General features: G+C 38.5%; 1 protein-coding gene across 1 annotated transcript in view; it reads right to left on the bottom strand.

Moving 5' to 3' along the window:
• LOC147229398 (IgGFc-binding protein-like) overlaps window positions 1–19,096 on the bottom strand; it is a 28,710-nt gene extending 9,614 nt beyond the window's left edge. Inside the window, exons 1-22 of the mRNA XM_086154848.1 lie at window positions 18,963–19,096; window positions 18,747–18,874; window positions 17,235–17,893; window positions 16,464–16,897; window positions 15,555–15,718; window positions 14,567–14,743; window positions 12,362–12,581; window positions 11,457–11,702; window positions 11,079–11,180; window positions 10,244–10,391; window positions 9,303–9,423; window positions 8,854–9,177; window positions 7,794–7,965; window positions 6,949–7,046; window positions 5,709–5,839; window positions 4,859–5,028; window positions 4,362–4,576; window positions 4,074–4,268; window positions 2,878–3,066; window positions 1,947–2,380; window positions 1,328–1,446; window positions 487–683 (exon numbers count right to left, since the gene is read on the bottom strand). Of these exons, the coding sequence (XP_086010974.1) occupies window positions 487–683; window positions 1,328–1,446; window positions 1,947–2,380; window positions 2,878–3,066; window positions 4,074–4,268; window positions 4,362–4,576; window positions 4,859–5,028; window positions 5,709–5,839; window positions 6,949–7,046; window positions 7,794–7,965; window positions 8,854–9,177; window positions 9,303–9,423; window positions 10,244–10,391; window positions 11,079–11,180; window positions 11,457–11,702; window positions 12,362–12,581; window positions 14,567–14,743; window positions 15,555–15,718; window positions 16,464–16,897; window positions 17,235–17,893; window positions 18,747–18,874; window positions 18,963–19,008 (4,689 nt within the window). The 5' untranslated portion in view covers window positions 19,009–19,096. The remainder of the gene's footprint in view (window positions 1–486; window positions 684–1,327; window positions 1,447–1,946; window positions 2,381–2,877; window positions 3,067–4,073; window positions 4,269–4,361; window positions 4,577–4,858; window positions 5,029–5,708; window positions 5,840–6,948; window positions 7,047–7,793; window positions 7,966–8,853; window positions 9,178–9,302; window positions 9,424–10,243; window positions 10,392–11,078; window positions 11,181–11,456; window positions 11,703–12,361; window positions 12,582–14,566; window positions 14,744–15,554; window positions 15,719–16,463; window positions 16,898–17,234; window positions 17,894–18,746; window positions 18,875–18,962) is intronic.
• Between the last annotated feature and the right edge of the window lie 5,777 nt (window positions 19,097–24,873).

Here is a 24,873-nt window from a genome sequence, read left to right on the forward strand (position 1 = left end):
AAAAAATCCTAGAGAAAGAGACAATTATTTTAACCTGAAGATTTATATCCTCTATGTCATAAGCTTCATGTTAAAGAAGGCTGACAGAACTGACTTGCCTTGTAATATTGGCCTTGTTTGTAATATAAGCCGAAAATTGCAATTTTTGTCAAAACAAAATACTTCTCCAAACCTCTATGAAAAAAAAAATCTGGAGGAAGGGACATTTATTTTAAGCAACCACCACAGATTGAACCTTAAAGATTTATATTCTCTATTTCATAAGCTTCATGTTAAAGAAGGTGAACAGAACAGAATTCCCTTGCAATATTGGCCAAAAATTGTAATTTTTGTGAAAACCAAATAATTCACCAAAACTCAATGAAAAAAAAAATTCCTGAAGGAAGGGACATTTATTTTAAGCGACCGCCACAGACTGAACCTTAAAGATTTATATTCTCTATCTCATAAGCTTCATGTTAAAGAAGGCAGACAGAACAGACTTACCTTGTAATATTGACCATCCACGACACAGCCACATCTGTCCACCTGAACGCAGTTGAGGCCATCGGACAGGAGGCCGTCGTCACACTGGCAGCCCTCCTGGCAAACAGGGCAGACGTCTGCCCACTCCAGAGAGAAGCAGGTGGACGAGCAGGAGGAGTAGCACAACTCGTAGTGACTCCCTGCGGGACACTTCATGGCTGCAAGACCAAACACAAAAGAATATCGGGGAGGGTTTTTTTTTGGTTGTTTTTTCCCTTGAAATGACAGACAGTTTAACAAGTTGTCATTTTTAGAAATTGCAAGCACCTTCTATTTATAATAATATGATCATTTATAAGAAGACAATGCAGATACTAAAAAGCTATAATGGATTCTAGATTATTGAGCTGAATTGTTCGATAACATTTAATACAGTTATGGTTGTCTGAAATATTAACTTATATAATATGAAATATTAACTTGCAGACATATTGGTTGACTGCCATGTCAATGTAGATCCTAAAAACCTACAATGGATTTTAGATTATTGAGCTGAATTGTTCGATAACATTTAATACAGTTATGGTTGTCTGAAATATTAACTTATATGATATCAAATATTAACTTGCAGACATATTGGTTGACTGCCATGTCACGTCATAATTTCACTGATGGTTGCGGAAGAGTGGGTGATCTACAATTTATATTAAATCCCAAATCAACTGTTTAGATTATAAGTAGCTTATTCTCAGAACACAACAGGTTCAACAAAGTGGTCGCAGTTATAATATTTCTCTGCAACTTTTGACTGAAAAAAATAGAGAGATAACATGAGGCCACAAGCTACAGCAGCTGAACTTACGACAGAAGTCTCCTCTCCTCCACTGGTTAATTTTGGCACCGGCAAGCTGACAGGCAGCGACGTAGGTCTGAATGTGACGGCACAGAACATCCTGACTATCTTTGTGGTTGGACATCTCCCTTTAAACAAATTAAATATTAGTTGGCGGGAACACAAATGGTCAGGTTTGAATATAACGGCACCAGGTACTGGGAAAATAGATATACAAGGGTTTTTTGGCATTGCAGGAATATAAAAGGTGGAAAAAATCTCTTTTTTCTATATTCGTTTTGTTTCATGTGCGCCATTTAGCTCAGTAATTCCTGGGTGACTCGAAGCTGTGTGCTATTTCAAGTCAAGGCCAAGAAAGTTTAAAAGAAAATTTGATGTACATAAATTATGTCAATCCACTGAACCCCCTTGCATTAAAACCTGGCAATGACCTGTCCTGCTTTTTGAATTACCGTCTGCCACCCAAACACTTCAGCCACATAGATCATAAAAAGTAAACATTAGATGTATATAACATGAGCATCAAAAGTCATGGGAAAAGTACAGAAGTTTTTGGAAGGTTGCAAACTAAAGTCAGAACTTTTAGATGTCAAGCTTCAGTCTGACAGTGCAGAACACATTTACTTACTTAACACAAGCATCAAAGCTGGGTGAAGGGGAGATCGTAGCATGGCATCCTGCAAACGGCCCATGAGTATCCCTGATTATATTGCAGGCCTTTATAGCATCAGGATCTTTATCCTTTGAAGGCTTGGAGCAGGAAGAGCCCTTACAGCTGGTGTCGCAGGGAACATCCTCCTCTTCAACAACCCAGCCTGAGAGGTCTGACTGCTGATCATCACCTAATTCTGGGTCGTCAGATTTCTCGCCATTATAGTTGCCACAAAGTCCATCCGGTAAGCCCCGATAGGTGGATGGGATTTGTAGGATGATACCCGCCACTGTGTCATAGGTCAGCTTCAGATCGAAATCAGCTGTTATGACTATGCTGATGCCATTTTGATAAGCTTGCACCTTTCCACCAGCCAGTGATGCAGGAAGGAAGACTCGGATATCATCGACCTGAGACACACACACACACACACACACACACACACACACACACACACACACACACACACACTCATAGTTATGCTGAAAAATATGCAATGCACCTGCGATTGTTGAATATACTTCCACTTGCTATCAATTAAAAGTCACCATGAATCATTTAAAAAAGGACTCAACGCCCACCCCTTGATCACTGCCCACAGTTGGTTGTTGAATTATTTGGTCTTTAGTACCAACTACAACACTATCAAAAGTTGAATTTTTTTTTTGTAATTCTGCAGTTGTAGCTTTGAGTCTGAGTTATGCTGCCACATGGCTCCCATGATGTTTTGAGTCGCTCAAAACTCTTCTCCTCTATCTGTACATATTATATCTAGTGTGGGAGGTCATTATTCCAAAAACTGTTAAATGATATTTGACAGTTAAAAGTATAATATTCAGTAATATTACTACCTAACCTAAATAACCAGTTTTACACCCAGTATGTATCACCAACATAATATTCATACCTTGATCTGCCAAATGACCCCAGACTCCAGGGTGATCTCAATTTCATAGAGTCTGAGCAGCACGCGGCGGGAGACACTTCCAGCTTTGTTGGTCTGTTGCTGTACGAACACGGAAAATTCTTCCATCCGACCTTCCCCGTCCGCCACCTCGGAGAGCTTGAACAAACAGTCTCCCCACAGAGAATTTTCCTGGAGCATGGAGAGAGGGGTCAGGCTGCATTAACCCTTACATCAGATAAAGAGAATTGAAATGATGCGTACCTGTTTAAGCATTCATAGTTTATACACAACAAGTTTTCTCCGTCCCCTCAGACAAAAACTACTAGGAAGAGTCTATTGAATATAGGCTGAAAATGATATAAGGGCCAAGAGACACCAATTACATTTTCTTGCAGTTTTTTTAAAATGTTCTGTTTTTCCTTCAACGAGAATGAAACAAAATGTAGGAGGTTGAATTTCTATTGCAGAAAAGTAATGTATAGTCTCAGTGGGTAAATACAGGAAAGGAAATTATATTAAAAAGTGTAAAGGGTTTTTGGATAATTTTCACATCCAATAAGGTCTCTATCTGTGGATAGATAACGTGATCAGGATATCATGTAATAAATATTTACTTTTTTTGTCCCTGCACCACCAATCTCAGACCACAAGTTTATTTGCCCCTTAAATGGCATCCGGTTCCTTTTCAAGTAATCTCTGATTTTTCGGACTGGTATTGCATTCAGGAAATTTAACTAGTAAAACTATAACATGTTCAGTAAGCCAGGCTCCAATTTGGGGGAACTTATCTAAATTAAATTATTTTAATTAATTAATTTACTTAATTAAGTGTTCATTCATACAAGATTTTTAATTTGGACTGTTTCACACATCAATGGTGCATATTCATATCACAAATAAATATTGGGTTGGAACGGTGCACAGCTATATTTGCATTTTTTAAAGTCATTTGTTTACATCAAGTCTGTCCTGTGGAAGGTGATGTGCTATCTCTATAACAATAAAAGACATCAGTTTGGTATCAAACAAGGATGCTGAGGGGCGAAGGTTTGCAAACAGTTAACGAACTACATGTGAGAATAATTTTTTTAATGGAAAAAGCAGAGAGACGGGAATAGTGTGCGTTTTCTAAGTTAATTTAGTAATTAAAACGTGTCGGTTGACCTTGCACACAAAGGAAAAACAAAGCGCTTTACCTTTCCATCAAAGGTTCGAAGACTTCGCACGCCGTAGAGGGAACAGGAACCAAAACTTTTGGGTGAACAGGTGGCCTCGCCGTTTTCGACAATACACTCCTCATTATCTGAACACTTGAATTTAAGATTGCACTGAGCAACTCCGCTGTCTGTACAGGTGCACTGAGTGTCACACGATGTTCCGGGGTAAAACACCTGTGAGGAGGGAACAGCACATGCAGTAAGTGGCAATCGCATGAATAGTTCAAGTAGAAGAAGTACATTTACTCTCTCTGTTTGTATAGATACCTGTCCGAACTGATAATACAGTCCTTCGTGCACACAGCCACATTCTGCTACAGGAACACACTTTTCATGACTAAGCATGTAGCCTTCGTCACACACACAGCCTTCCACGCAGGGGACATCCTCATCGCAATCCTCAGGGGGAGCCAAACCACTGCAGGTCATTTGGCAAGGGGCAGCGCACAACTCATAGTGACTGTTGGCACCACAAGATGGAGCTGGCAGCGGGAGATGTAAACATTTCCACCATTAGTGTGCATAATTTTTTAACTAGTTATGCGTAAAAAGGAATAACTTATAATATTTTTCGGATACAGTATTGTTTAAGGCTTGCTCAAGACTCCAGCAGAACACAATACCTACAAACTAATACAAGTACAAAATTAAATGATCATTTATTATGTTAAGGGGTAACTTAAATGATGGGCCATTCACAGCAATGAACTGGAGGCCGAGGGGTCACATTATATATACATTTTAATGACAGTCAAATGTCTTACGGCAAAACTGGTCTGTCCTCCAAGGATCCACTTTTGCTCCTGCATCCTGACAAGCGGTGCTGAAATCTGTCAGACTGCCGCAAAGGGCTGATGCATGGCCTTTGTACATGCACATGTCAAAGACGCAATCTTTGAGGAAGCCGTTGAGGTCCAGTTTGCTGTGACAGTCTCTGCACGAACAGAGAGACAGCGAGAGGGAAAGAGGTGACATTCAATTTGAGTGAATGGTCAATTGGGAGAGGGTAAGAGTCGAGAGTTTTAGATTTCTAATCTTATTTGGGTTAGCGGGTTAGCCGTGAGCCGAACCAGAAGTCAGCCTGCCTAGCGACGGAGGTGTCATCTCTGGGCTTGCGGAATTCAATTTTTAAAGTGTAGGTACAAAGGTTGCCTGACCGACTAAGGTACCGCCACAATCTTTGAATGCTTCAATGTGACGCAAAGTGAGGTATTGTTGTCATTACGATTGTTGTTGTCGACTCATTTGTCCATTCATTGTCTTTATCGCTTATCCTGCACTCCAGGATCACTGGGGATGCTGGATCCTATCCCTTGCTGTCATTGGGCGAGAGGCAGGGTTCACGCTGGAAAATGTTGTTTTTGTTTTTGTCAGGCAGTGTGTACAAACTCCTATTGTCTTATTTGACATTCCTGCATTGGGAACAATTTTATCCTAACAAATGACTACAAGGGGAAGAAACTTGACTCTAATCCCTTACTGATTGCCCAAATATTTGTTTGTGCAGAATGTGAGGAATTGATTACCATCTGAATCTTTTTCACACTGATCCTTTAGATTTCAGCAATACCGTATTCCATAACTGAAGATCGGCAAAGAAACATGAGCTTTTACCTAAAAGGACCAGCCTTGTCGGCGATGATACCGCAGTAGGATTCCTGCTGGTAACGGAGAAGTAGCGCAGGTTCACACTCGGGACATTTACCACCAGCGCAGTCACTCGTGCAGCCAGGGCTTCCTCCCACCTGCATTCAGTAACAAAATATGTATAACCGAAACAATCCAAAGCCGCAGGATATCTGAACGAGAAGACGCTTAATAAATGATTGGCTTTCATTTAGAATTGATGGAATTATCTTATACCTACAGTTTTAAAGTATGGCTTTAACAAGCATCATTACATTGAAAATGATTGATCTAATTATATGATTTAGTGCATTTTATATTAGTTGATTTTCAAATTAGGATAGGTGAAGCTGTTGAACATGAAGGACTGAGAATCTGCAGGTTCAAATTTAACTCCATTCATTTCAACCTAAACATTGTCAACTTTTATGGTCTGCACATTGAAAGTTTATATTCACTTGCGAAATATATGTTTATATTTATAAACATATATGTTTATTTATTCCGCCTGACTCTAGATGTCATTCGGGCTATTTTAAAATTTTCCAGACAAAAGGCCATTGATCAAGATTTAAATCCCTAACATATGACACAGATGTTTACCTGCTTTTGAATAAAACTTTTTCTACCAAAAAAAGGCTTGCAGTGTATGTCTGTAGTACCTGTTTGAAAATCCAGAAAAAGAGCCAAAATTGAAGGAACAACAGAGAAAGAGAGCAGCTGAACAGAGCTTCAAAAATGATTACATATCGTGTGTGTGTGTGGTGTGTGTGTGTGTGTGTGTGTGTGTGTGTGTGTGTTAAATATTTATTTATTAGATTCTTACCTATCAGCCCACATTGCAACCTAGCCTTTTATTTCAGGTTTGGAAAATGCATGTTTTAGGTTTAAGACTATTTAAGATGTCCCTATCCAATGAGAGGAGCCACAGAGGTTGGGTGCAATGTAAGTAGGGTGGTGGCTGGAGTGAGCGGTGGACCTGTGTGGTCTGATCAGCAGTTACAGAAGCCGGCTCTAAGAGCATTGAATGTTTCCTCTCAAGCGGGGACTTTAGGGGCGCAAGAACATGCCGGAGAGACTATAGGCTGGCCTGGGAACGCTTTGGGTTTCCCCCAGAGGAGCTGGGCCAAGTGGCTTCGGCTGCTGCCCTCGGCAACCGATCTCGGATAAGCAGTAGAAGATGGATGGATAGATAGATGGAAGATTTCCAGTCTCGGATGATACACACCTTCCAGCTATGTCCGAAAATGTTGACCTGGCTGACAATGACGCCATCGGGTTTTTTGAAATCATCATTGGGTTTCCCATTATAATTTCCACATAAGCCTGAAAAAGAGAAAAAGGCAACAACCGTCACACAAGTTATTATACCATCGAGTTCTTATTATTGTATATATACTGCTCAAAAAAATAAAGGGAACACTTAAACAACACAATGTAACTCCAAGTCAATCACAATTCTGTGAAATCATAGTGTCCACTCAGGAAGCAATACAGATTCATTTTGACTTGTTTTAAGGACATTACATCAAAGTTGGATCAGCCTGGAGTTTGTTTTTACACTTTAATTTTGAGTGTGATTCCTAATCCAGACCTCTATGGGTTGATACAATTGATTTCCATTGATCATTTTTGTGTGATTTTGTTGTCAGCACATTCAACTGTGTAAAGAGCAAAGTATTTCATAAGAATATTTCATTCATTTAGAGCTAGGATGTGTTTTTTAAGTGTTCCCTTTATTTTTTTGAGCAGTGTACTATAAATAGAGTGTTTGTGTCAGAAATAAAAGTTGGATCAGAACTTAGTCGATATTAGGTACCAATTTATACTAGACTTTAGATCATGGCTGAATGGGATTGGACAGCCAGGGAACCATCAAGCAGAAATGAGAATTTTTAAGGATGAATTTTGTCACACGCCCATATGGAATACAGGAAATGACTCAGTCTGGTAGGTAGCGCACGCATGATTTATAATGACAGTGTTACCATGATGTTTTAATACTTGATTACTTCAGAAAATCTTACAACAAGATAATACAGCAACTTCAAATTTAATGTGTTGACACCTTACCTGATGTCGCACCAGAATATGAACTTGGCAGAGTCAGGCTGACATAGGCATTCCAGTTGAATCTGAATCTCAAACCGAAATTTGTTTTCACGATGCAGAAATAGCCCTGCCGGAATATGGTAAGCTTGCGATCCAACATGATGGCGGGCAGGTTGACCGATTTACCATTTACCTGGGAAACAAGATGTATTAGTGATTCTACAGTTGAATCAACTTCTGTTTGCTTGAGACACTAATTTAATCATTTCATTGTCTTGTTTTCATATATGAAAATCTGCCTGTTTGGTGATAAATAGTAAAAGTATCATAATATTTTACATATGTAAGCTATATTTAGAGAGCTTGTTATGTGTGTTTATAATAAATTACCAGCCACATGATTACTGTTATCCAGCATACATTAGATATCAGTATTATATACGGTAATATGCCAAATTTATGGGATTGAATCATAGGAACAGTAAAAATGATGTTGGTTCCGAAAAAAAAGAAAAGGAAGTTTGATAAATACCATGAAATTATATATATTAGAAGAAATGTTAAAACGTTTCTAAAGTGATTTAACTTTTATTCAATTGCTTGTTAATGAAAAATGGCTCTCAAAAAATCTTTAAAATCCCCTAAAATTGCCACAATAAATAATTATAAAAGAGGGGAATGTTTTATACTATACAAGTCTTCTGAATTTCACGTTCATTTGTTGATTTTTAAAAAAAATGTTCTCCCTGACCAATATCTAAATTTCTTATTTTCTAGACAACTGATCTGGTAATATTCAGGACGTATTTAGCAGTTTCACAGTACAACTTCTACATATTACAGTAATTTATTTGTTTTGCTTGAGTATACATGTTGGATATTGCCATTACTTGAATGAAATATGACATTTTGTGTAAAGATGTCTGACAAATGTTGATCTAAGATCTAAGATTGATCACAGAAAACAATGTTTTCTGTGATCTCACATAGGACTGAATAAACTATGTGAAAAGAGTCTGCTTCTTGTAATAGAGTGGTCATTTAGCGAAGAGAGAATATAGGTGTTGAACACCGATCTTACCAATACTTTCCCAGGTTCGGCACGGCTCATACTGATTACTGTGTTGAACACAGAAATGGAAACTGCCTTAGTGTAGGACACAGCTGTGTTGCGTCCCCTATTTTCATTCTGGACCAGCACCTCGAATGGCTCCAGGTCATTGCCCTTGACGGACTTAGACAGAACATAGGTGCAGGTTCCTTGGAAGTCAAATCGCTGGTTGTCAAAGGTCAGGTAATGTGGGTCTCCGGTGCCCTTGCATGTTGAGTAGGACACCGGGTGGCATCCCCTGACGCCGTTTTTCACGCTGCACTGCTCGGTCTTTTTGCAGGAAACTGATTTACACTTGAGCAGGACAGGTTAACAGAAAAAGAAGAGACGTCACAGAAGAATACACGATTAACAATCCTCACTATGACATTGTTTGCTACTGGCAACAACAGAGTGAGACACACAAAAAAACAAAATACCTGGGCTTTTCCATTAGCACAATTACACCAGTTGGTACAAGCGTTGTCCCCCCAGAAAGTAGAGCCTGGTTGGTAATATTTCAAATTATATTGACACCCACAATTCGACAGGGGAACACATCTGCAGACACAAACAAAGAGAGAATAAATATGAAATTTCTTTCTTTAGATTGTTGTATACGTCTCTCTGTGCATGTTTTGTGGCTGATGCGCATTTAAAAGGAAAGCAATCATATTAGAACGTGCACCAAGACAACACAGATGACTCAATGCCCACCAAAATCTGTTGGAAATTTGTTAGATTAAAACTTTGTTTACTTGTTATGCAAGCTTAGCAGCTTAATCAGAATCAGAGGTTAAGAATCAGAAATGATCGACAGAAACACCTGTGAAACCGCTTACAGGGAAGTAAGAGGGAAGTAATTATATAACTTGCAAGTTTAAGTTCAAATCCATCAACAATTCATGTAACAGGGCCACCTCGGATTTATTTTGCTGATGATCAGTTCTATTTTGCTTTGTAATAATGATACTCTAGAACACACAGTGAAACTGGCTTATAGCTGCAAAAAAACCTAGAGCGGTCTTTGCCTTTTATACCAGACCCTTGGGTGGTACAGTCGGCAGTTACCGGGAGCTTTTATTTTATTTTATTTTAACCAGTTTGTATTTACATCGTTTGTGTGTGTGTGTGTGTTTTATATGTGTGTGAAATAAAATACTGAAACCTTGTTAGTTCCTGCATTTTAGGAGCATGATAACAGTCAGTGTTGTGTAAAAATGCTGCAAAATTGAAATAATGGGGCAGGGGTACATAGCAAAGACTATCTAATGAAAGTGCACATTTTCAGAGTCACAGTGTCCAAAGTGTGTGAGTGTCTGTGACGCTATTCAGCTGCTGAACATTGACGTATTGATGTAGCCATGCTATGCTGTGTTACCTGTCTCCACTAAGAACCAGCCCTTTGTCACACTGACATCCCTCCACACAGGAAGCCTTGCACAGATCAGACTGATCTGGGGCCAGGCAGGAGGGGGCGCAGGATGGACCACACGCTTCATAATGGCTACCGGCCGGACAGGGAAGGGCTGAAAGAGATTAGTAGGGAGGGGTGATTATCATCAGAATTATTGAATAATATCAGTTTTAATTTACTGGTCATTACTTTTTTTTTACTTTTTTTTTTTTTTTTTTTTTTTTTTTTACTGCTTATACAATTTTCTACTATTATTTAGTATTGTTATTTTATATTTGTAACTCTGACGTGACAATTTCCCTCGGAATAAATAAAGTTATTCTTATTTAATACAAGCGTGCAGTTGACAGAAATTCAATTGACTTCTATACCGATTTTACAAACAATTTTAATACCACACACTTTTCTACTTCCAAGCTGTTTTCTATATGATCAAGTGAAGAAACAGATTTATGGAGACACACACTCACTGCACCTAAAATATTAATTTGTATGCAGAAAACAACCTGATTTATTATTTTTTTCACTTTTCCATGCAGTCTTTGTGCATCTGGTCCCTGTGGGTAAAATCTCTACACCACTATTGGTGCTCTGCTACTGTGATTTCAGTGATTTCAGAGCCTGGCTGCAGCTATTTCTGCAGATATAGCTGGAACCAGGCTACAAGTCTAAACACCCACTTCCATTAATATTTCTGTCGCACCATACCGATGGTTCGCTGTGTTGTTAGAAATTGTAGTTTTTGCCTTTGACTGTTTAAAACAATGGTACAAAGGGTATTTTTGGTCGAGATACTCACGACAACCGGTGATCATCCTCCATTTGGGGTCGACCTTCACTCCCTCAGATTGGCATGAGTCACTGTAACTCTTCAGGCTATCACAAAGAATGGATTTTGCACCTGGAAGAACACACGAACAAGTGAAGACATTGTTATTTTTGAAAAACACTGTGTCATCAGATCTGTGATACCAGTGTATGACAATATTGAGCTTTAACATTTAAAGAAATAAGGTATTGAAAATCAATGTCAATATTGCCCCTCAATATCACTGAGGTCACAGTGGAAATTCTGTTTACAAGATCATATTCAGGCATGTGTCTGTTTCTTTTTAAGTGCCTCAATTAAGTGACCAACATGAACTAAAATCCAGATGTTATTAAATCTTTTGCTCACCTTTATTGATACAGACATCATAGATGCAGTTTTCCAGATACAATGTGGGGTTGATTTTCTTGTGGCAGGAGGAAAATGGCCCATCTGGAAGTGCCAATATCCCACATCGTTCTGGCTGGCGAAAGTAGTCCTGCTGCTCCATTTTACATGACGGACAGCTTCCGGCACAGTTATCATGACAGAACAGGTCAGAATCTTTCACTTTCCATTCTTTGATCATCTCCAGGACACCCTCAATGTGTTTGCCTGCAAGAGCCAAGGACAAGCCGACTGTTTAAATAAAGTAGCAGCACTGAACTACTTGGTTAAGAAGGAACTTATCAGGGGATTTCTAGCTGAGCACAGAATTTAAGATAACAAATTTGATTTTTTTAATTTCAACATTTGCTAGAGTCTTCATTTGCCTTTTCAAATTCATTACCTTATTGACATTTTAGAAATTGCTATTATAAGCACAAGATACAATATTACTACAATTCAGCCAATTCAGGCCTTCCTTTCTGAAGAACCTAAGATTTCAACTGAGAATTAACAATGAGCTTTATAGAAAAACAAACACCAGAGCATAAACAAAAAAAAAAATCAAATAAAATAAATGACAATAAAATCTTAAAAACATATCCTCTTGAATTTTTGAAAGACCTTGAATTTTGTTCAGTTACTTTAACGACAAAATGTTCTTAAAATGCCCTAAAAATAGTTGTAATTGTGAATGGTTAATTACACCTTTTATTGATTTATGCATAAAGCAATGGTTGTTAAGTTAGTATTTGGAGAGGGGGGATATTGACCAACATACGGACCAATTGTGTAATGCCTGAGCTGGTAAGACGAGCCAAATATACCTGTCAGGATATCTTATAATGTATCACATCTATGTAGTACATGAAGGTGAACTTTGTCACCTGCTGGCACGTCATCTGCCCTGTCTCCATTGTAGTTTCCACAGAGACCTCCGAGTTGTTGATAGTATGAGGATGGTACGGTGACGTAAAGCTTTGTGTTCCAGTCATATTTGACCGTTAGGCTGAAGTCGGTGCTGAGGACAGCAAAAGTTCCAATCTGATGCACCCTGATCTTTCCATCCAACAGCTTAACCGGCAAGTACTGCAGTTCTCCATTCACCTGATGGAATAAAAGAGTCATTCAACAACTAACTATTTAATCAAATCATGTCTTTAACTTCTCATATACACAGTACAGGCATTTAAATTTTATTGATTCCATGGAAGTCTATATCATCAGTGTGTGGGGGACGTGTGTTAGTTGTACAACTGTTGTTGATGTTTTTGTAGAGCTAATCTGTAGCTCAGTGGTCCCAAAACTACGGCCCGGGGGCCGGATACGGCCCGCTTCCACATTTTGCCCGGCCCCTGAACAATACCAGCATTATGATGCAGGGTATTAAACCTGCAGTGGACAAACGATTATTCTTTTGTTCAAAGAATACAATCTCCGTCGACACTATGAATCCAATCAGAAAGACAAGCACGATAGCTTGCAAGACAAAATGCGATTAGACAGACTCTCAAATCTAAAAAGTGGACTATTAGCTCAGAGAAGTACATTTGTACGCCAAGCTCAGCTGAGCCGGTCCTCTGTTCTAGCGAGCTTTCGGGTTAATGAACTGATAGCGAGCAGCGGTAAACCTTTCACTGATGGAGAATTTGTCAAGAAATGTTTGAATGCTGTCGCGGAGAAAGTGTGTCCCGAGACACAGTTGTGAGTCTGTCGGCGACTATAATCACAAGACACGTTAAAGAAATCGGGGGTAATGTATATGCCCAGCTGCAGCAGAAGACGAAAGAATTTGACTTTTTTTCATTAGCACTGGATGAGACCACGGATGTGCAGGACACAGCGCAGCTGCTAATTTTTATTCGTGGATTTAGCGCTAACTTTGAAATGTCTGAGGAACCAAAGTCTCAAAGGGACTACGAGTGGGGAGAATATTTGTGAAAAACTTGAAAAGGGTATTTGGTTATCATTTATTTCATAAATAGTATTATTTATTTTCAAGATCCCAATCAGGGTTAATTTTTGGTTATATGTGGCTTTCTGGAAAACAATAAATATTTAAGTTTAGACACATCTGCAATCGTCACGCTTAATGTTACAAACTGGCCCGGCCCCCGTCAGAGAAGGGAATAATTATTTGGCCCTTGCAGGAAAAAGTTTGGGGACCCCTGCTGTAGATAAAGCATTGTGGATCTGATATTAGGAGATTAGAAACTAGGCTACAAGGTAACTATCTGCTGCTTGTATGAATGTCATTAAATTCAGTGTTTTGTATTTTTACAAAAATGAAACCATGCATATTGTAAAGCCTGTAAATTATCATCCCGTCCTCGTGGAAAAGGTGGTACGCATCCACTCACAGAGGAGGCTGCCAAAAGAAACTAATGGCAAGTAATGACTAAATTGCATGAGTTAACATTGAATTTTTGCAAAACCTTATCAAAATATCCACCATTACCAACAAATGTGGTAGAAGGAGATGCTTTTGATTTATTGATGCGGAGTTAGTGAGTCAAAAGATGATGTCATGTGCAGAGAAACTTCGTTATCCAGATAATCCCTGCCATTAGGCTAAAATCGGAAAAGTCCCCTGAATCATTTTAATTCAGATTTAAGTGCATTACTTGAAATTCTGATCAAACAAACATGATCTTTTAAATCATTTGTTATACCAGTTCAAGACCTATGGAAAGGGAGACATTTAATTATATATACATGTATTTATGTATGGGTCCATTTGGAACATGGAGAGCACATTGTGTGTTTCAGTAGATATGATGCAGGCCTGCCCCTTATACCTGTCACTGTTATAACAAGAATCATGTTTTGCAAAACAAACATTATTCTTATAAAGCTAGGAGGGAAATAATAAGCCTTTACTGTAGATGGAGAAACAAATTCAAACATTCTTTATGGATCCCATTAGCACATAACAATAATTGAATTTTGGTTTGTTCTAAAGAAAAATGTATTTTCAATAAATAATTGTTTTTCTTAAAATGAAATTATTATTCCATGGTTATTTTTCACTGCCTATGACAACAGAGATGATTAAATTCATATGAAACTATTAAGATAAGAAGACAACTTACCTCCACCTGTCCTCTGTATCTGCCCATGACGATGGTCTGCTCATAAACACTGATCGACACTGTCCTCACATAGGAAACCCATTTGTTACCTCGATGATTATTCTTGGTCGTCACGGTGAAAGGCACAAGGTCCGATGCCTGTTTTACAACCTTTGCCATAATGTAAGTGCAGGAACCCTGAAACAAAAGCCCTCATAATCATTAGGATGGAATATTCCCGCTCACAAAGGCAGTAGGTGAAGACAGGAAAAGCTGATAGGACAAAACATATAACAATATGTTATCAATGTGCAATTATTATAATTATTTACTTTTCAACTGCTGTATTCTTGAGTTTTCACACATATTCACTAACTTTGTTTTACATATGTTCTATTTTCTGCGATTATTTCCTGCTTTTTTGAAAGAGTTGTCCCGTTTGTTCCATTCTTCACTGTTGCCATCCTTCTTTGTCTGACCTCCCCACCATAATCTGGTTTATGAGTTCTTGTCAACCCAATCTGTTCCAAAATATGTGTCACTTGCTTTTCTTACCATACCCCCCCTCCCTTTTCTTCGTCATGAATGAGTCAGTTTATTTTTAAGTGCAAAAAAAATCTGCAAAGAGAAGCTTATTCCTTAAATTTAGCTGAGGGTTTATGTTGGGCCAGGCGATCAAAGAGTCAACAATTGTAATACACAATGTTCCATCCAATGCCAAAAAGAAAATTAGTAGAACTGTTGCCAATAAGTTTATCTCATCAGTTAAAAATGATAGAGTGAGTTACACGCCAGCCAGTTTTATACACCAAAGGAGAAATCCAGCTTCCTGAAATTAAATAAGACGTGACTGACTGTCTTGATAAACAGTTTTCCTGTGTCATGAAACCTGCAGGGTTTTCGTTTGTATGCCATACCAAGTAAAGTCCAAACTAAACTAAATCTCTGCCACTGTTTTTCCTAGAAGTCAGAAATATGAGCCAGAACTTCGGCTGTTTCCAATCCCTACCTGGAAGTCATAATTCTGACCGTCAAACGTCAGGTAATGGGGGTCACCGAGTGCATGGCAGGTTGCGGTGGACACATGGATGCACTCGCCATTTACACAGCGTTCCTTTACTCTGCATTGCACATTTTCGCAGGGATCTGCAGGAGGTTTTGGGGGAGCAGGACCTGGAAGACACCCAAATATTTTATCAGGGCACGCTGTGAAGTCACTGTGGTTGAAATGTGCTGTGGTAAAGCCGTCTGAGCCCGAATGGTGCAATAAATCCAGATCTTCCTTTTTGCTATCTGAACATATTTAGCTGCATTATTTATGCAGGCAAGTGAAAGGATAATCTGTTTTGAGAATGCAAAGTGCAATTTTTCACATATTTTGAAATGCATTAATAATAATTAATAATCAATTTTTTCTTCCCTCAGCCGCAGGGAATCTTCAAATCTCTGTACTTAAGGCCTTAAAACACTTGATAGCCTTAACCATGACAATTTATATTTTATTGTATTTCTTATTCTCCCTCCTTCCTACTATTATCTATTATGGTTATGTTTTTGCTTGAAACTCTGGCACAACAATTTCCTTCAGGATAAATAAAGTTGTTCTTATCTTATCTTATTTTGGTTCACTTTTCTTTAAATCGTTTAGTTTTGAATTTTTTCAATCAATTTTTACTATTCCTTTTCAACTGTCCCAACCTTTCAGCTATTGCTTTCCTGTACATTAGTCTTTGGAATATACAGTTTAAATAAATACATTTGCCATGTGTGTACATGCGGGTGGGAACAGTCGTACAAAAGTTAAAGAAAAGTCATTTCCATCACAGCTTAGTCTGATCTGAGTTGACATCACATTTGTGAAAGGCTAACAAGAAAATATCGCAATCAAATTGCACGTGTTTTTGTGTTGTTTCTGTACCTTTGGAGCAAACTCCCGTGGTGCCATATGCATTTCGATATTTCCCACCATAGACGTAGACAGCCATTTGAGAGTCGCCTTTAATTTTCAGATGCCTCTGCACCGTCCCCACCTGGATACTTGACCACACCCACTTATTATTTGACTGAAGGATTTGCCATTTTGGTACTGAGCACGCGTCCTTGAAACACAACCTCACGCTTTCTGCGCCCTCCTTCTCCGACACAACCAGCAGAGCCGAGGGGATCCCCCCCACCGTGTCCACTGCCCACTCGTTGGCCATTTGGCATGTGGGCGTAATTGTTAAGAGAAATGGGTCTTTTGGTTTGTTGTTACTAAGGAGGAACGCCATTACTTTCTTGTCACTTCTCAAAATAAGTGGACGGTTCTTGTGCACGATTTCCCGAATGGAATCCCCAGCTCTCGATAGTATCCTGTTTGAGGGGGGAGAAGATGTTTTGTTAGATAACTGATTTCAGGACTATATGTAAGGAGCAAAACTATCTAGCAATGGTTTACATTACATCTTGGCTTCTACACTGGACATTTCAAGCATCATCTCCTGAGAGGCCTGTTCAGATCTGAAGAAGTTTTTTTTGAAAATCCAGAGTACATTTTTTTTTTCCCTGCTTAACTTGAAGGCTTTGTCGCACAGAACCATCTGCCACCTCTGTTTTCTTTATTTTCAAGGCTTTTCACTAGGCTCGATCGTCATTATTGAGCTTCAGCAGAGTCAAATAATTCAAAGAACAACTTAAAATTGAACTCAACTGTTTCTGTGATGTCTTGCCCCTGTAAAGAATCAACTCGGTGTTGTCTTCGGCAGCCACTATTATCGCGTTGTCTATAGCCTGGCAGTTTGCAGTTGAGGGTATAATGTAGTTTTTGCCCAACCTTGTGATCGGGGGCATCTGTTCATAAATGTGTTCGCATTTGACACTCATGGTGAGACACTGGTGGCCTGCCAGGACAGCCACGGGTTTCGTGGACTTAATCCGCAAGCCAGTTAAAGTGGAATGACTTCGTATGAGGTAGGACGCATAAGGTTTGAGGGTAATTTGCTCTGCTTTCCCACCCGACCACTGGGTCCCACCTCTCAGATGTACATCAGAATGAGGTATGATGGTTATCTGGTTTTCGCTGTTGCCATTTACAATGGCCACCAGCTTGTCCAGGTAATTTAAGCCTCCTGCCGGTGTATACGCGATGTAGTCAGTACCCAGCTGCTCCGTGGGCATTACCACCGCACCGTCTCCTGTGGCGTAGCGATTGTTGAAAGAGACCACAGCAATGGCAGCGCTTGAGGAGATTCGAACTGCTGAATTTTCTGTGATGAACATCTCCTTCAGATCAGCGTCCGAAGGCAGGGAAACCCAGCGGCTTTCATATGCGGAGAGGGTTAACTTTTGGGAGAATCCCACTGACGCTATCTGCAGATCACAAATACCCAGATTTGTCAAGCGGTCAGAGCCAGAGTCAAAACAAAGATAAAGATAAAAATCATGCGGATGCAAAGTGAGTGAAACTGAAGCTTCAGTTGGAAGCTTCAACAGATAATCGACCTAAATGTAAAATTTATTACTTTTCGTAGCCTCACTATTTTATCATAGTACTTGTAGATTGCATGTCTTGGTCTTTTCTGCAGGGACACAAGTAAGAATTTTGTGTTTTTTTTTGCAAATCTTCAAAATATTGTCATTCATGGCTTCATTTGAGTTTTTTTGGGAAAGTAAAACATGACATTATTTTTTCCTCTTGAGAAAAACTCGACCATTAAAGGTGTCAAACAGATACATGGTAAATAACTGAATTAAATGTAGTGTTATCTATGTATACCTTTGAAACAAATACATACATTAAGTAAACAGGAGAGCATGTTGTCAATGCAGAAATTCTTAAAGTGATAGAGGAAGACATTCTTCGCAAATGTTTGAGCACTCTTTCAGTTTAAATTTGCCAATCCAAGTTGTTTTTCTGGCTTTTTTAAATTAGACTTTATTCTATGTAAATAGGTGATAAGTCTGATATCCCTCCTCTTTTCTTTTAAGTGTTAGATTGAATGGGCAGGAATGTGGTCATTTAAAAGCAATATATGCGTTTATCAACAGGCACAATGTAACTTTGGCACGAAATTAATTTGAAGAGGTGTACGAAAATTCAATGTTTTGATGAAATAGTCAACTCAAATGCAAAACGTGTGCCATTCTGTATGTGAATAAAGGTGTCACTTTCCTGGCGGAGCAAGTTGGAATTAGCAAGGAATCAATTTTCAAGATATCTCACCTCTATTTGAACATCAGCTTTGCAGCTCTGAGCGGTCAGAACTACCCTGAGAGTTTTTCCCCCTGCGGACTCATAGTTTGGAAGGAACGTTGTGAGGAAATTAGTTCCTGTCATACACCCATGACATACTGGAGAGGAGGAGAGATGAGTTTCATTACTTACTGTTTACAGTTGGTGTTTCTTTCTATTTATAGTGCTCAACTCCTACTGTCTTACCTGCCAAAAGAGCAGCAGCCAGTAACAGCAGCGGCTTTACATCCATTCCTGAGAGAAAGATGTACAGCCCAGTCAAGAATCTTCTGAATCAAGGTGGAAACTCCAGATTTTTCTTACTAAAAAGGGGTAGTCTCTGCTTTTTTTTCCGGCTAATTACATTATATTACATTGCATTTGTCAGACACTTTTATCCAAAGCGACTTACAATAGAGGACATAGGGACTGCAAATACACTTGCAAATACACGATGCACAGGAAATATACAGAACAGTAAGCTTGGGTTAGTGAGTTTTTTGTTGTTGTTTTTTTGGACAAAGACATACACAAACATACACACACACACACACACACACACACACACTTCATAGCCTAACTTGCTGCCTAACCTGATCTGGGGCATCAGCGCAGTAAAAAGTCCTGAAAGAGAACAGTTTTTACCTGTTTCTTGAACGTTGAGATAGATGATGCTAGTCTTGTTGCTTCTGGAAGTTTGTTCCACCACTGAGGTAGTGGAACTAATTCTTTTCTGCTTGAACTGTGGCTAATTGTTTGTAATGACAAATTGAGTACAAGAAGAGGACGAATTTTCAGGAATATTTAAAAGGTTGATATTGTTTAATTTTCGTGTACAGTTGGGATGAATCACATTTCAAGTTATGGCATTGGTATATCTTTATGCCCGATATAAAAAGACACAGGACTGCCTTGAGCACAACTGGACTCCGAAAACTGTTGTAGCCTTCGCAACAACATAATAGAATATATGGGAGGTAAATAGACATGATTTCATTTAAATTTCCTCGAAGAATGCCTTGTATTAAAGTTTGAATTAAATTATATTTTCAAGAGGTTTGTTGTATTCAAAAATCTGCAGTCTGCTTTTTGCCCGGGAAATCCACAATGCACTGGACTTTTTCTAATACTTAACTTATTTAATTAGGAGGTTAATGAGGAGGTTTGCTGATGATAGATAAAAACACTTTCATTTCAATTCAACCATATAAAATTGTGTTAAATTAATTTTTCAAAGATACTCTGTCTTTCCTGCACTGAGAAAGAAGTTTGCATTTTTGCTTGGAATTTTTTAATATTCTAAGGAGCAGTTGATTACACCTTATTCAAAGATATGAAGACTATGTAGAAAGCTGGATCTTAAATTCCATCAGTCTTCTTCTTCTCCTTTCGGCTTTTCCCGTCACGTGTCGCCACGACGAATCAACTTTTGCCATCTAACCCTATCCTCTGTATCCTCCTCTCTCACACCAACTACCTTCATATCCTCTCTCACTATGTCCGTAATTCTTCTCTTTGTTCGTCCTCTAGATCTCCTGCCTGGCAGCTCCAATTCCTGCATCCGTCTACCAACATATTTACTATTCAAATTCTACTAGTCCTTAAAGACAAATGGCACAATAAAAAAATGAATGACAAATACTGTGTTAGCATGCTCTCAGCAAGCAAGACAGAGAATTCCTTCAAACCAATGGGGAAATTATCTTGTTAGTGCAGAATATCAGTACATTTACATTTGAGGTTTTGGCCATTTGGTTCAAAAAGCTATCAAAAACAGCACCATCACAATAAATTGAACCCCAGACAAAATAACAGGTTTGCACTGCCGATTCTGGGATGCAACCTTTCAGCTGAAGTTTCCACTGCTGATCAAAATATTTACACGTTTACATGTTTCACACTATATTTTGATGGTCTTGTCAAATCAATATTCACCCAGTTCACAGCAGACTTGAGATAAATTGATGTGATTGTTAAATTAAGGATGAAATCAGTGTTTCTTGCTTGGCTTTTATATTTTTAGGGGCGTGATGCTAAGGTGAGAAGTAATCTGGAATTTCTCTGCAAAAGTCTTTGTTTTGACAGTGAATTAAACAAGAAAAATTGCAAACATTTGAGATGATACTACACAACATGTACTGATACCAAATAAAGTGAAATTTGGATTTTGCAAACAAGTGAATAAAAAATAAACACTTGTGCAATGTCAGAATGACAGCAGGGACCAAAAATTGTCTGTTAAGTAGTACATCATTACTATCTTTTTAATAGCCAACACTGTCTATTGGCTATTAAAAAACAGACTAAATTTGCAAAGAAAAAACTGTTGGCTCTAAATTATGGAGACAAACAGGCATTAACTCTCTAATTCACACATCTCTGAAGAACATACAAACTCCACACAGAAAAGTCTTGTGTAGGAATCAAGCCAGGATTCTTCGCACTGTGAGGCAGAAGCAATAACCGCTGCACCATCCTTAAAATTACATGATTAAAAATTGAACTAGAACTGGATTTAAATGATGACGTCCTCAAATCTATTAGCCAATAGACCATGATATAAGCAAAAAAGAAATTACTCAATGTAATCTCTTTTTGTAGCTCCCAAACCACCACTATCACCACATGCATCCTTACTTTACCTGTAGTGGACCATGAACGCTGCATGAAATTGGTACAGGAAGAAAGGAGACTTATATCAGGGTGGGTGTGTGTTCGTGTAAGTGCGTGTGTGTGTATGTGTGTGTGTCTGTGTGTGTGTGTAAGTGTGTGTGTGTGTGTGTGTGTGTGTGTGTGTGTGTGTGTGTGTGTGTGTGTGTGTGTGTGTGTGTGTGTGTGTGAGGGAGTAGGGCAGAAACATGTTCCAAGGAAAAAAACACATATGCAATGTTATGGCTGACTGAAAAGCATATTGAATGTTGGTGTGTTTGTGATTTTTGTGGTGTCCACACATTAAAAATTGTTATAAGTGGGTGGAGGCCCCATGCGGATGTATGAAAAAAGAGGATTTATGATTTGCAAAAGATTTAACCAAGTCTCTCTGAAGTCAAAAAAGGTGAACTCATCCCCCAATGCTAGAGTTCAGATAATATATTATGCAACTGATGCAAGCTTTTTCTTGTTAACAAAGACCAGGTTAGTTGCTCAGTTATCATAGATTCCACCACGCCGTTTCAAATTGATGCATACTTTGTTTAAAGCATAGGCAACTTTAGGACTGGACGATACAGATGCAGTCAATTGCTGGAACATCTAAATAAGCGTGACTCACATAAGAACCATGCACAACTGCACCCTGGTTGATGCTATTTCCTATTCTCAGTTTTTATAAATCAGTTTATACATTTCTCCTATTAGATAAGGTGCCATTAAAAAAAAAAGTGTGGTAATAACCAGCAACCCCACACATTTAATAAATTCCAGCAAAGTACCTCCGGTGAGAGTCGCAGTCTCAAAGAGGAGAATCCTGCCTCACCCTGCACTGAAATCCAACTGAAGCTACATCTAGCTGAGATTAATGATAAATTAACCTTGAAATTTCCCCATTGTGGGACGATTAAAGGCGCCTTCTATTCTATTCTCAATGCAGCGCCCGACATTTATTCTTAGCACATTTAAAACATCTTTATACAACCGGTAGGATTTAGGCAATGTATTGGAGCGTTTTATTCAGGGAAACACCCATGTGATGGTAAAACATCTGTTTAATGAGACAAGCCTGCAATACATACAAGCCTGCAATACAACTAACTATTCCCGCTCAACTCAAGGTAAAAAAAATAAAAAACGGAATTCATTGCACCCCAAACCACACCCACAAAATTCCTAACAACTCCCAAAATCACACAGAAAACAAGCAACAACATAAACCCCAATATTTGTGAGTCACTACAGGGTTTTTTAGGTTAACAACTGGTGTTTGACAACTCTTCATAAATAATGACAAAACTTCAGCGGGCTGTTTAATTTGATATGAAACTGAAGACAAAACATAAATATGCGTTATTACTAAAGAGGAGTGGCCCCAGCGGCCAATTGTGGCCCTCAGAACAATATTTTGTGACCCCCTGCCTGAAATCAAATCTTTGCATTAGTGCAGACCATGCGTTTTTTTCTCAAATGCATCTGGGGGGTTTACACAGTGAGTTTAAAAAAAAAAAACGGGCATAGAAAATATGAAAAAGTAACTTTGCAATGTATTTTTGCTTCAAAATTTGAAAAATAAATGACTTTTTGATGAAAAAAATGTGTAGCGACATTGTTAAAACAATCTTTTCTTTTCATATTTCTATAAAAAACAGATCAATTCATCAATTCTTTTTAGATATTCATATTTAATATTAATTCCTTATGTATTTTTTAGAGGAATGTTCATTACATATAAAGATTTTTATAACTTACCTGTTTACCTCCTTTACACTAAAACAAAGGAAACATTTAGACTTAGTGTTACTTCTAGGTAATGATTTTACTGTTCCGGCCCCCTTGACATCAAATCAGGCCGTATGTGGCACCCAGACCAAAATGAGTTTGACACCCCTGAGAAAGAGGATTAACTAATATCTACTCATATTCAAAATAATATGAGTAAAAAGGCTGTAAGTTTTCCTCTCAGACATTGAGATGGGAATGATAAATGTGACTATGGGAGCAAATAATTAAAAAATGATCTATGTTGAAGAAATGTGTTCTTGTAGCATTTTGGCTACAATGCAGTTAAATTATGCTGATTGATTTTTAGGATACATGCCCTTCATTACCATTTTCTTTTGTTTTAAGAGGTTGTCTGAACACAACCCTGATCTGCATCTACTTCATGCTGATCACTTGAACTCCATGGAAATAAAGCCAAAGAGTAAATGCTCTGTACCACGTTAGTCTTTCTGAACTGTTTCTGCAACAATAAAGTGCCTGAACTCAGGTGACTTTCTAGCTCCTGCTTAAACATTTCTGTCATGCTCCTGCAAAATGCAGCCATAGCCCACTTGAACTGAAATCACTCTTCACCGTGACAGTCACAGTGTGCGTGCATGTGTGTGTGTGTGTGTTTGTGTGTGTGTTTGTGTGTGTGTTTGTGTGTGTGTGAGTAGTCTGAGTAAACATCTGTCAAGGTCATGGTTAATTCGGGAAAACTCCCCACAGTCCATTTGAACTGAAGCAAAATGTTGAAGGAAATGTCTTCAAGGGAAGAAAATCAAGTAAGGTTGCCATGAGAAGAAGACTTTGACGAGAACTCTAAGTAAAGAAAGACGTGAGGGTCAGAATCCATCAAAATAATTCCCCCCTTCCCTGATGTTTGCCTGTGAAACGCTATAAGGTGTTTTCCACATTACTTGCTAACTTGGAACCCATTCATATCAACTTATTATTGTTATTTTGCCTTTGAATGTTATTTCATTTCAAAGTGCCTTACAGTGTATACGTTCTATTTATACATTTTTTTCTATGTTTTCAAGACAGTGGTTAGCGATTCTGCCTCGCAGCAAGAAGGATCATTCCCATAGAGGGTTTTTCCATTGGAGTTTGCATTTTCTCGCGTGTTTGCATGGGGCTTTGGTTTCTTCCACAATCCAGAAAGACAATTGATTGGAGACCTTAAATTGACCCAGATGAATGAATGAGAAAGTGAATGATTGTTTGTCTCTATACAGGACTGTCTCAGAAAATTAGGATGTTGTGATAAAGTTCTTTATCTTCTGTAATGCAATTACAAAAAATAAAATGTCATACATTCTGGATTCATTACAAATCAACTGAAATATTGCAAGCCTTTTATTATTTTAATATTGCTGATTATGGCTTACATCTTAAGCAAACTCAAAAATCCTACCTCAAAATATTAGAATATCATGAAAAAGTAATTTTTGCTTTTTTAATTGCATTACAGAAGCTAAAGAACTTTATCACAATATTCTAATCTACTGAGACAGTCCTGTATGTGGCCCCGTGATCAACTGCCGCCAGGGTGAACCCCTTGCCCAGTGACACCTGGGAAAGGTTCCAGCACTTCCACAACCATGAGTGCAGAATAAGTATAGATGATTAATTCATTCATTGAACTTTTCAGTAAATGATTTATTACATTAGGTAGCATGGTGGCACAGTGGTTAGCACTTCC

Source organism: Fistularia commersonii, chromosome 11 (genome assembly GCF_037954325.1).
Source record: "Fistularia commersonii isolate RoL2024-O1a breed Wild chromosome 11, RoL_Fcom_v1.0, whole genome shotgun sequence".
NCBI classification, from domain to species: domain Eukaryota; kingdom Metazoa; phylum Chordata; class Actinopteri; order Syngnathiformes; family Fistulariidae; genus Fistularia; species Fistularia commersonii.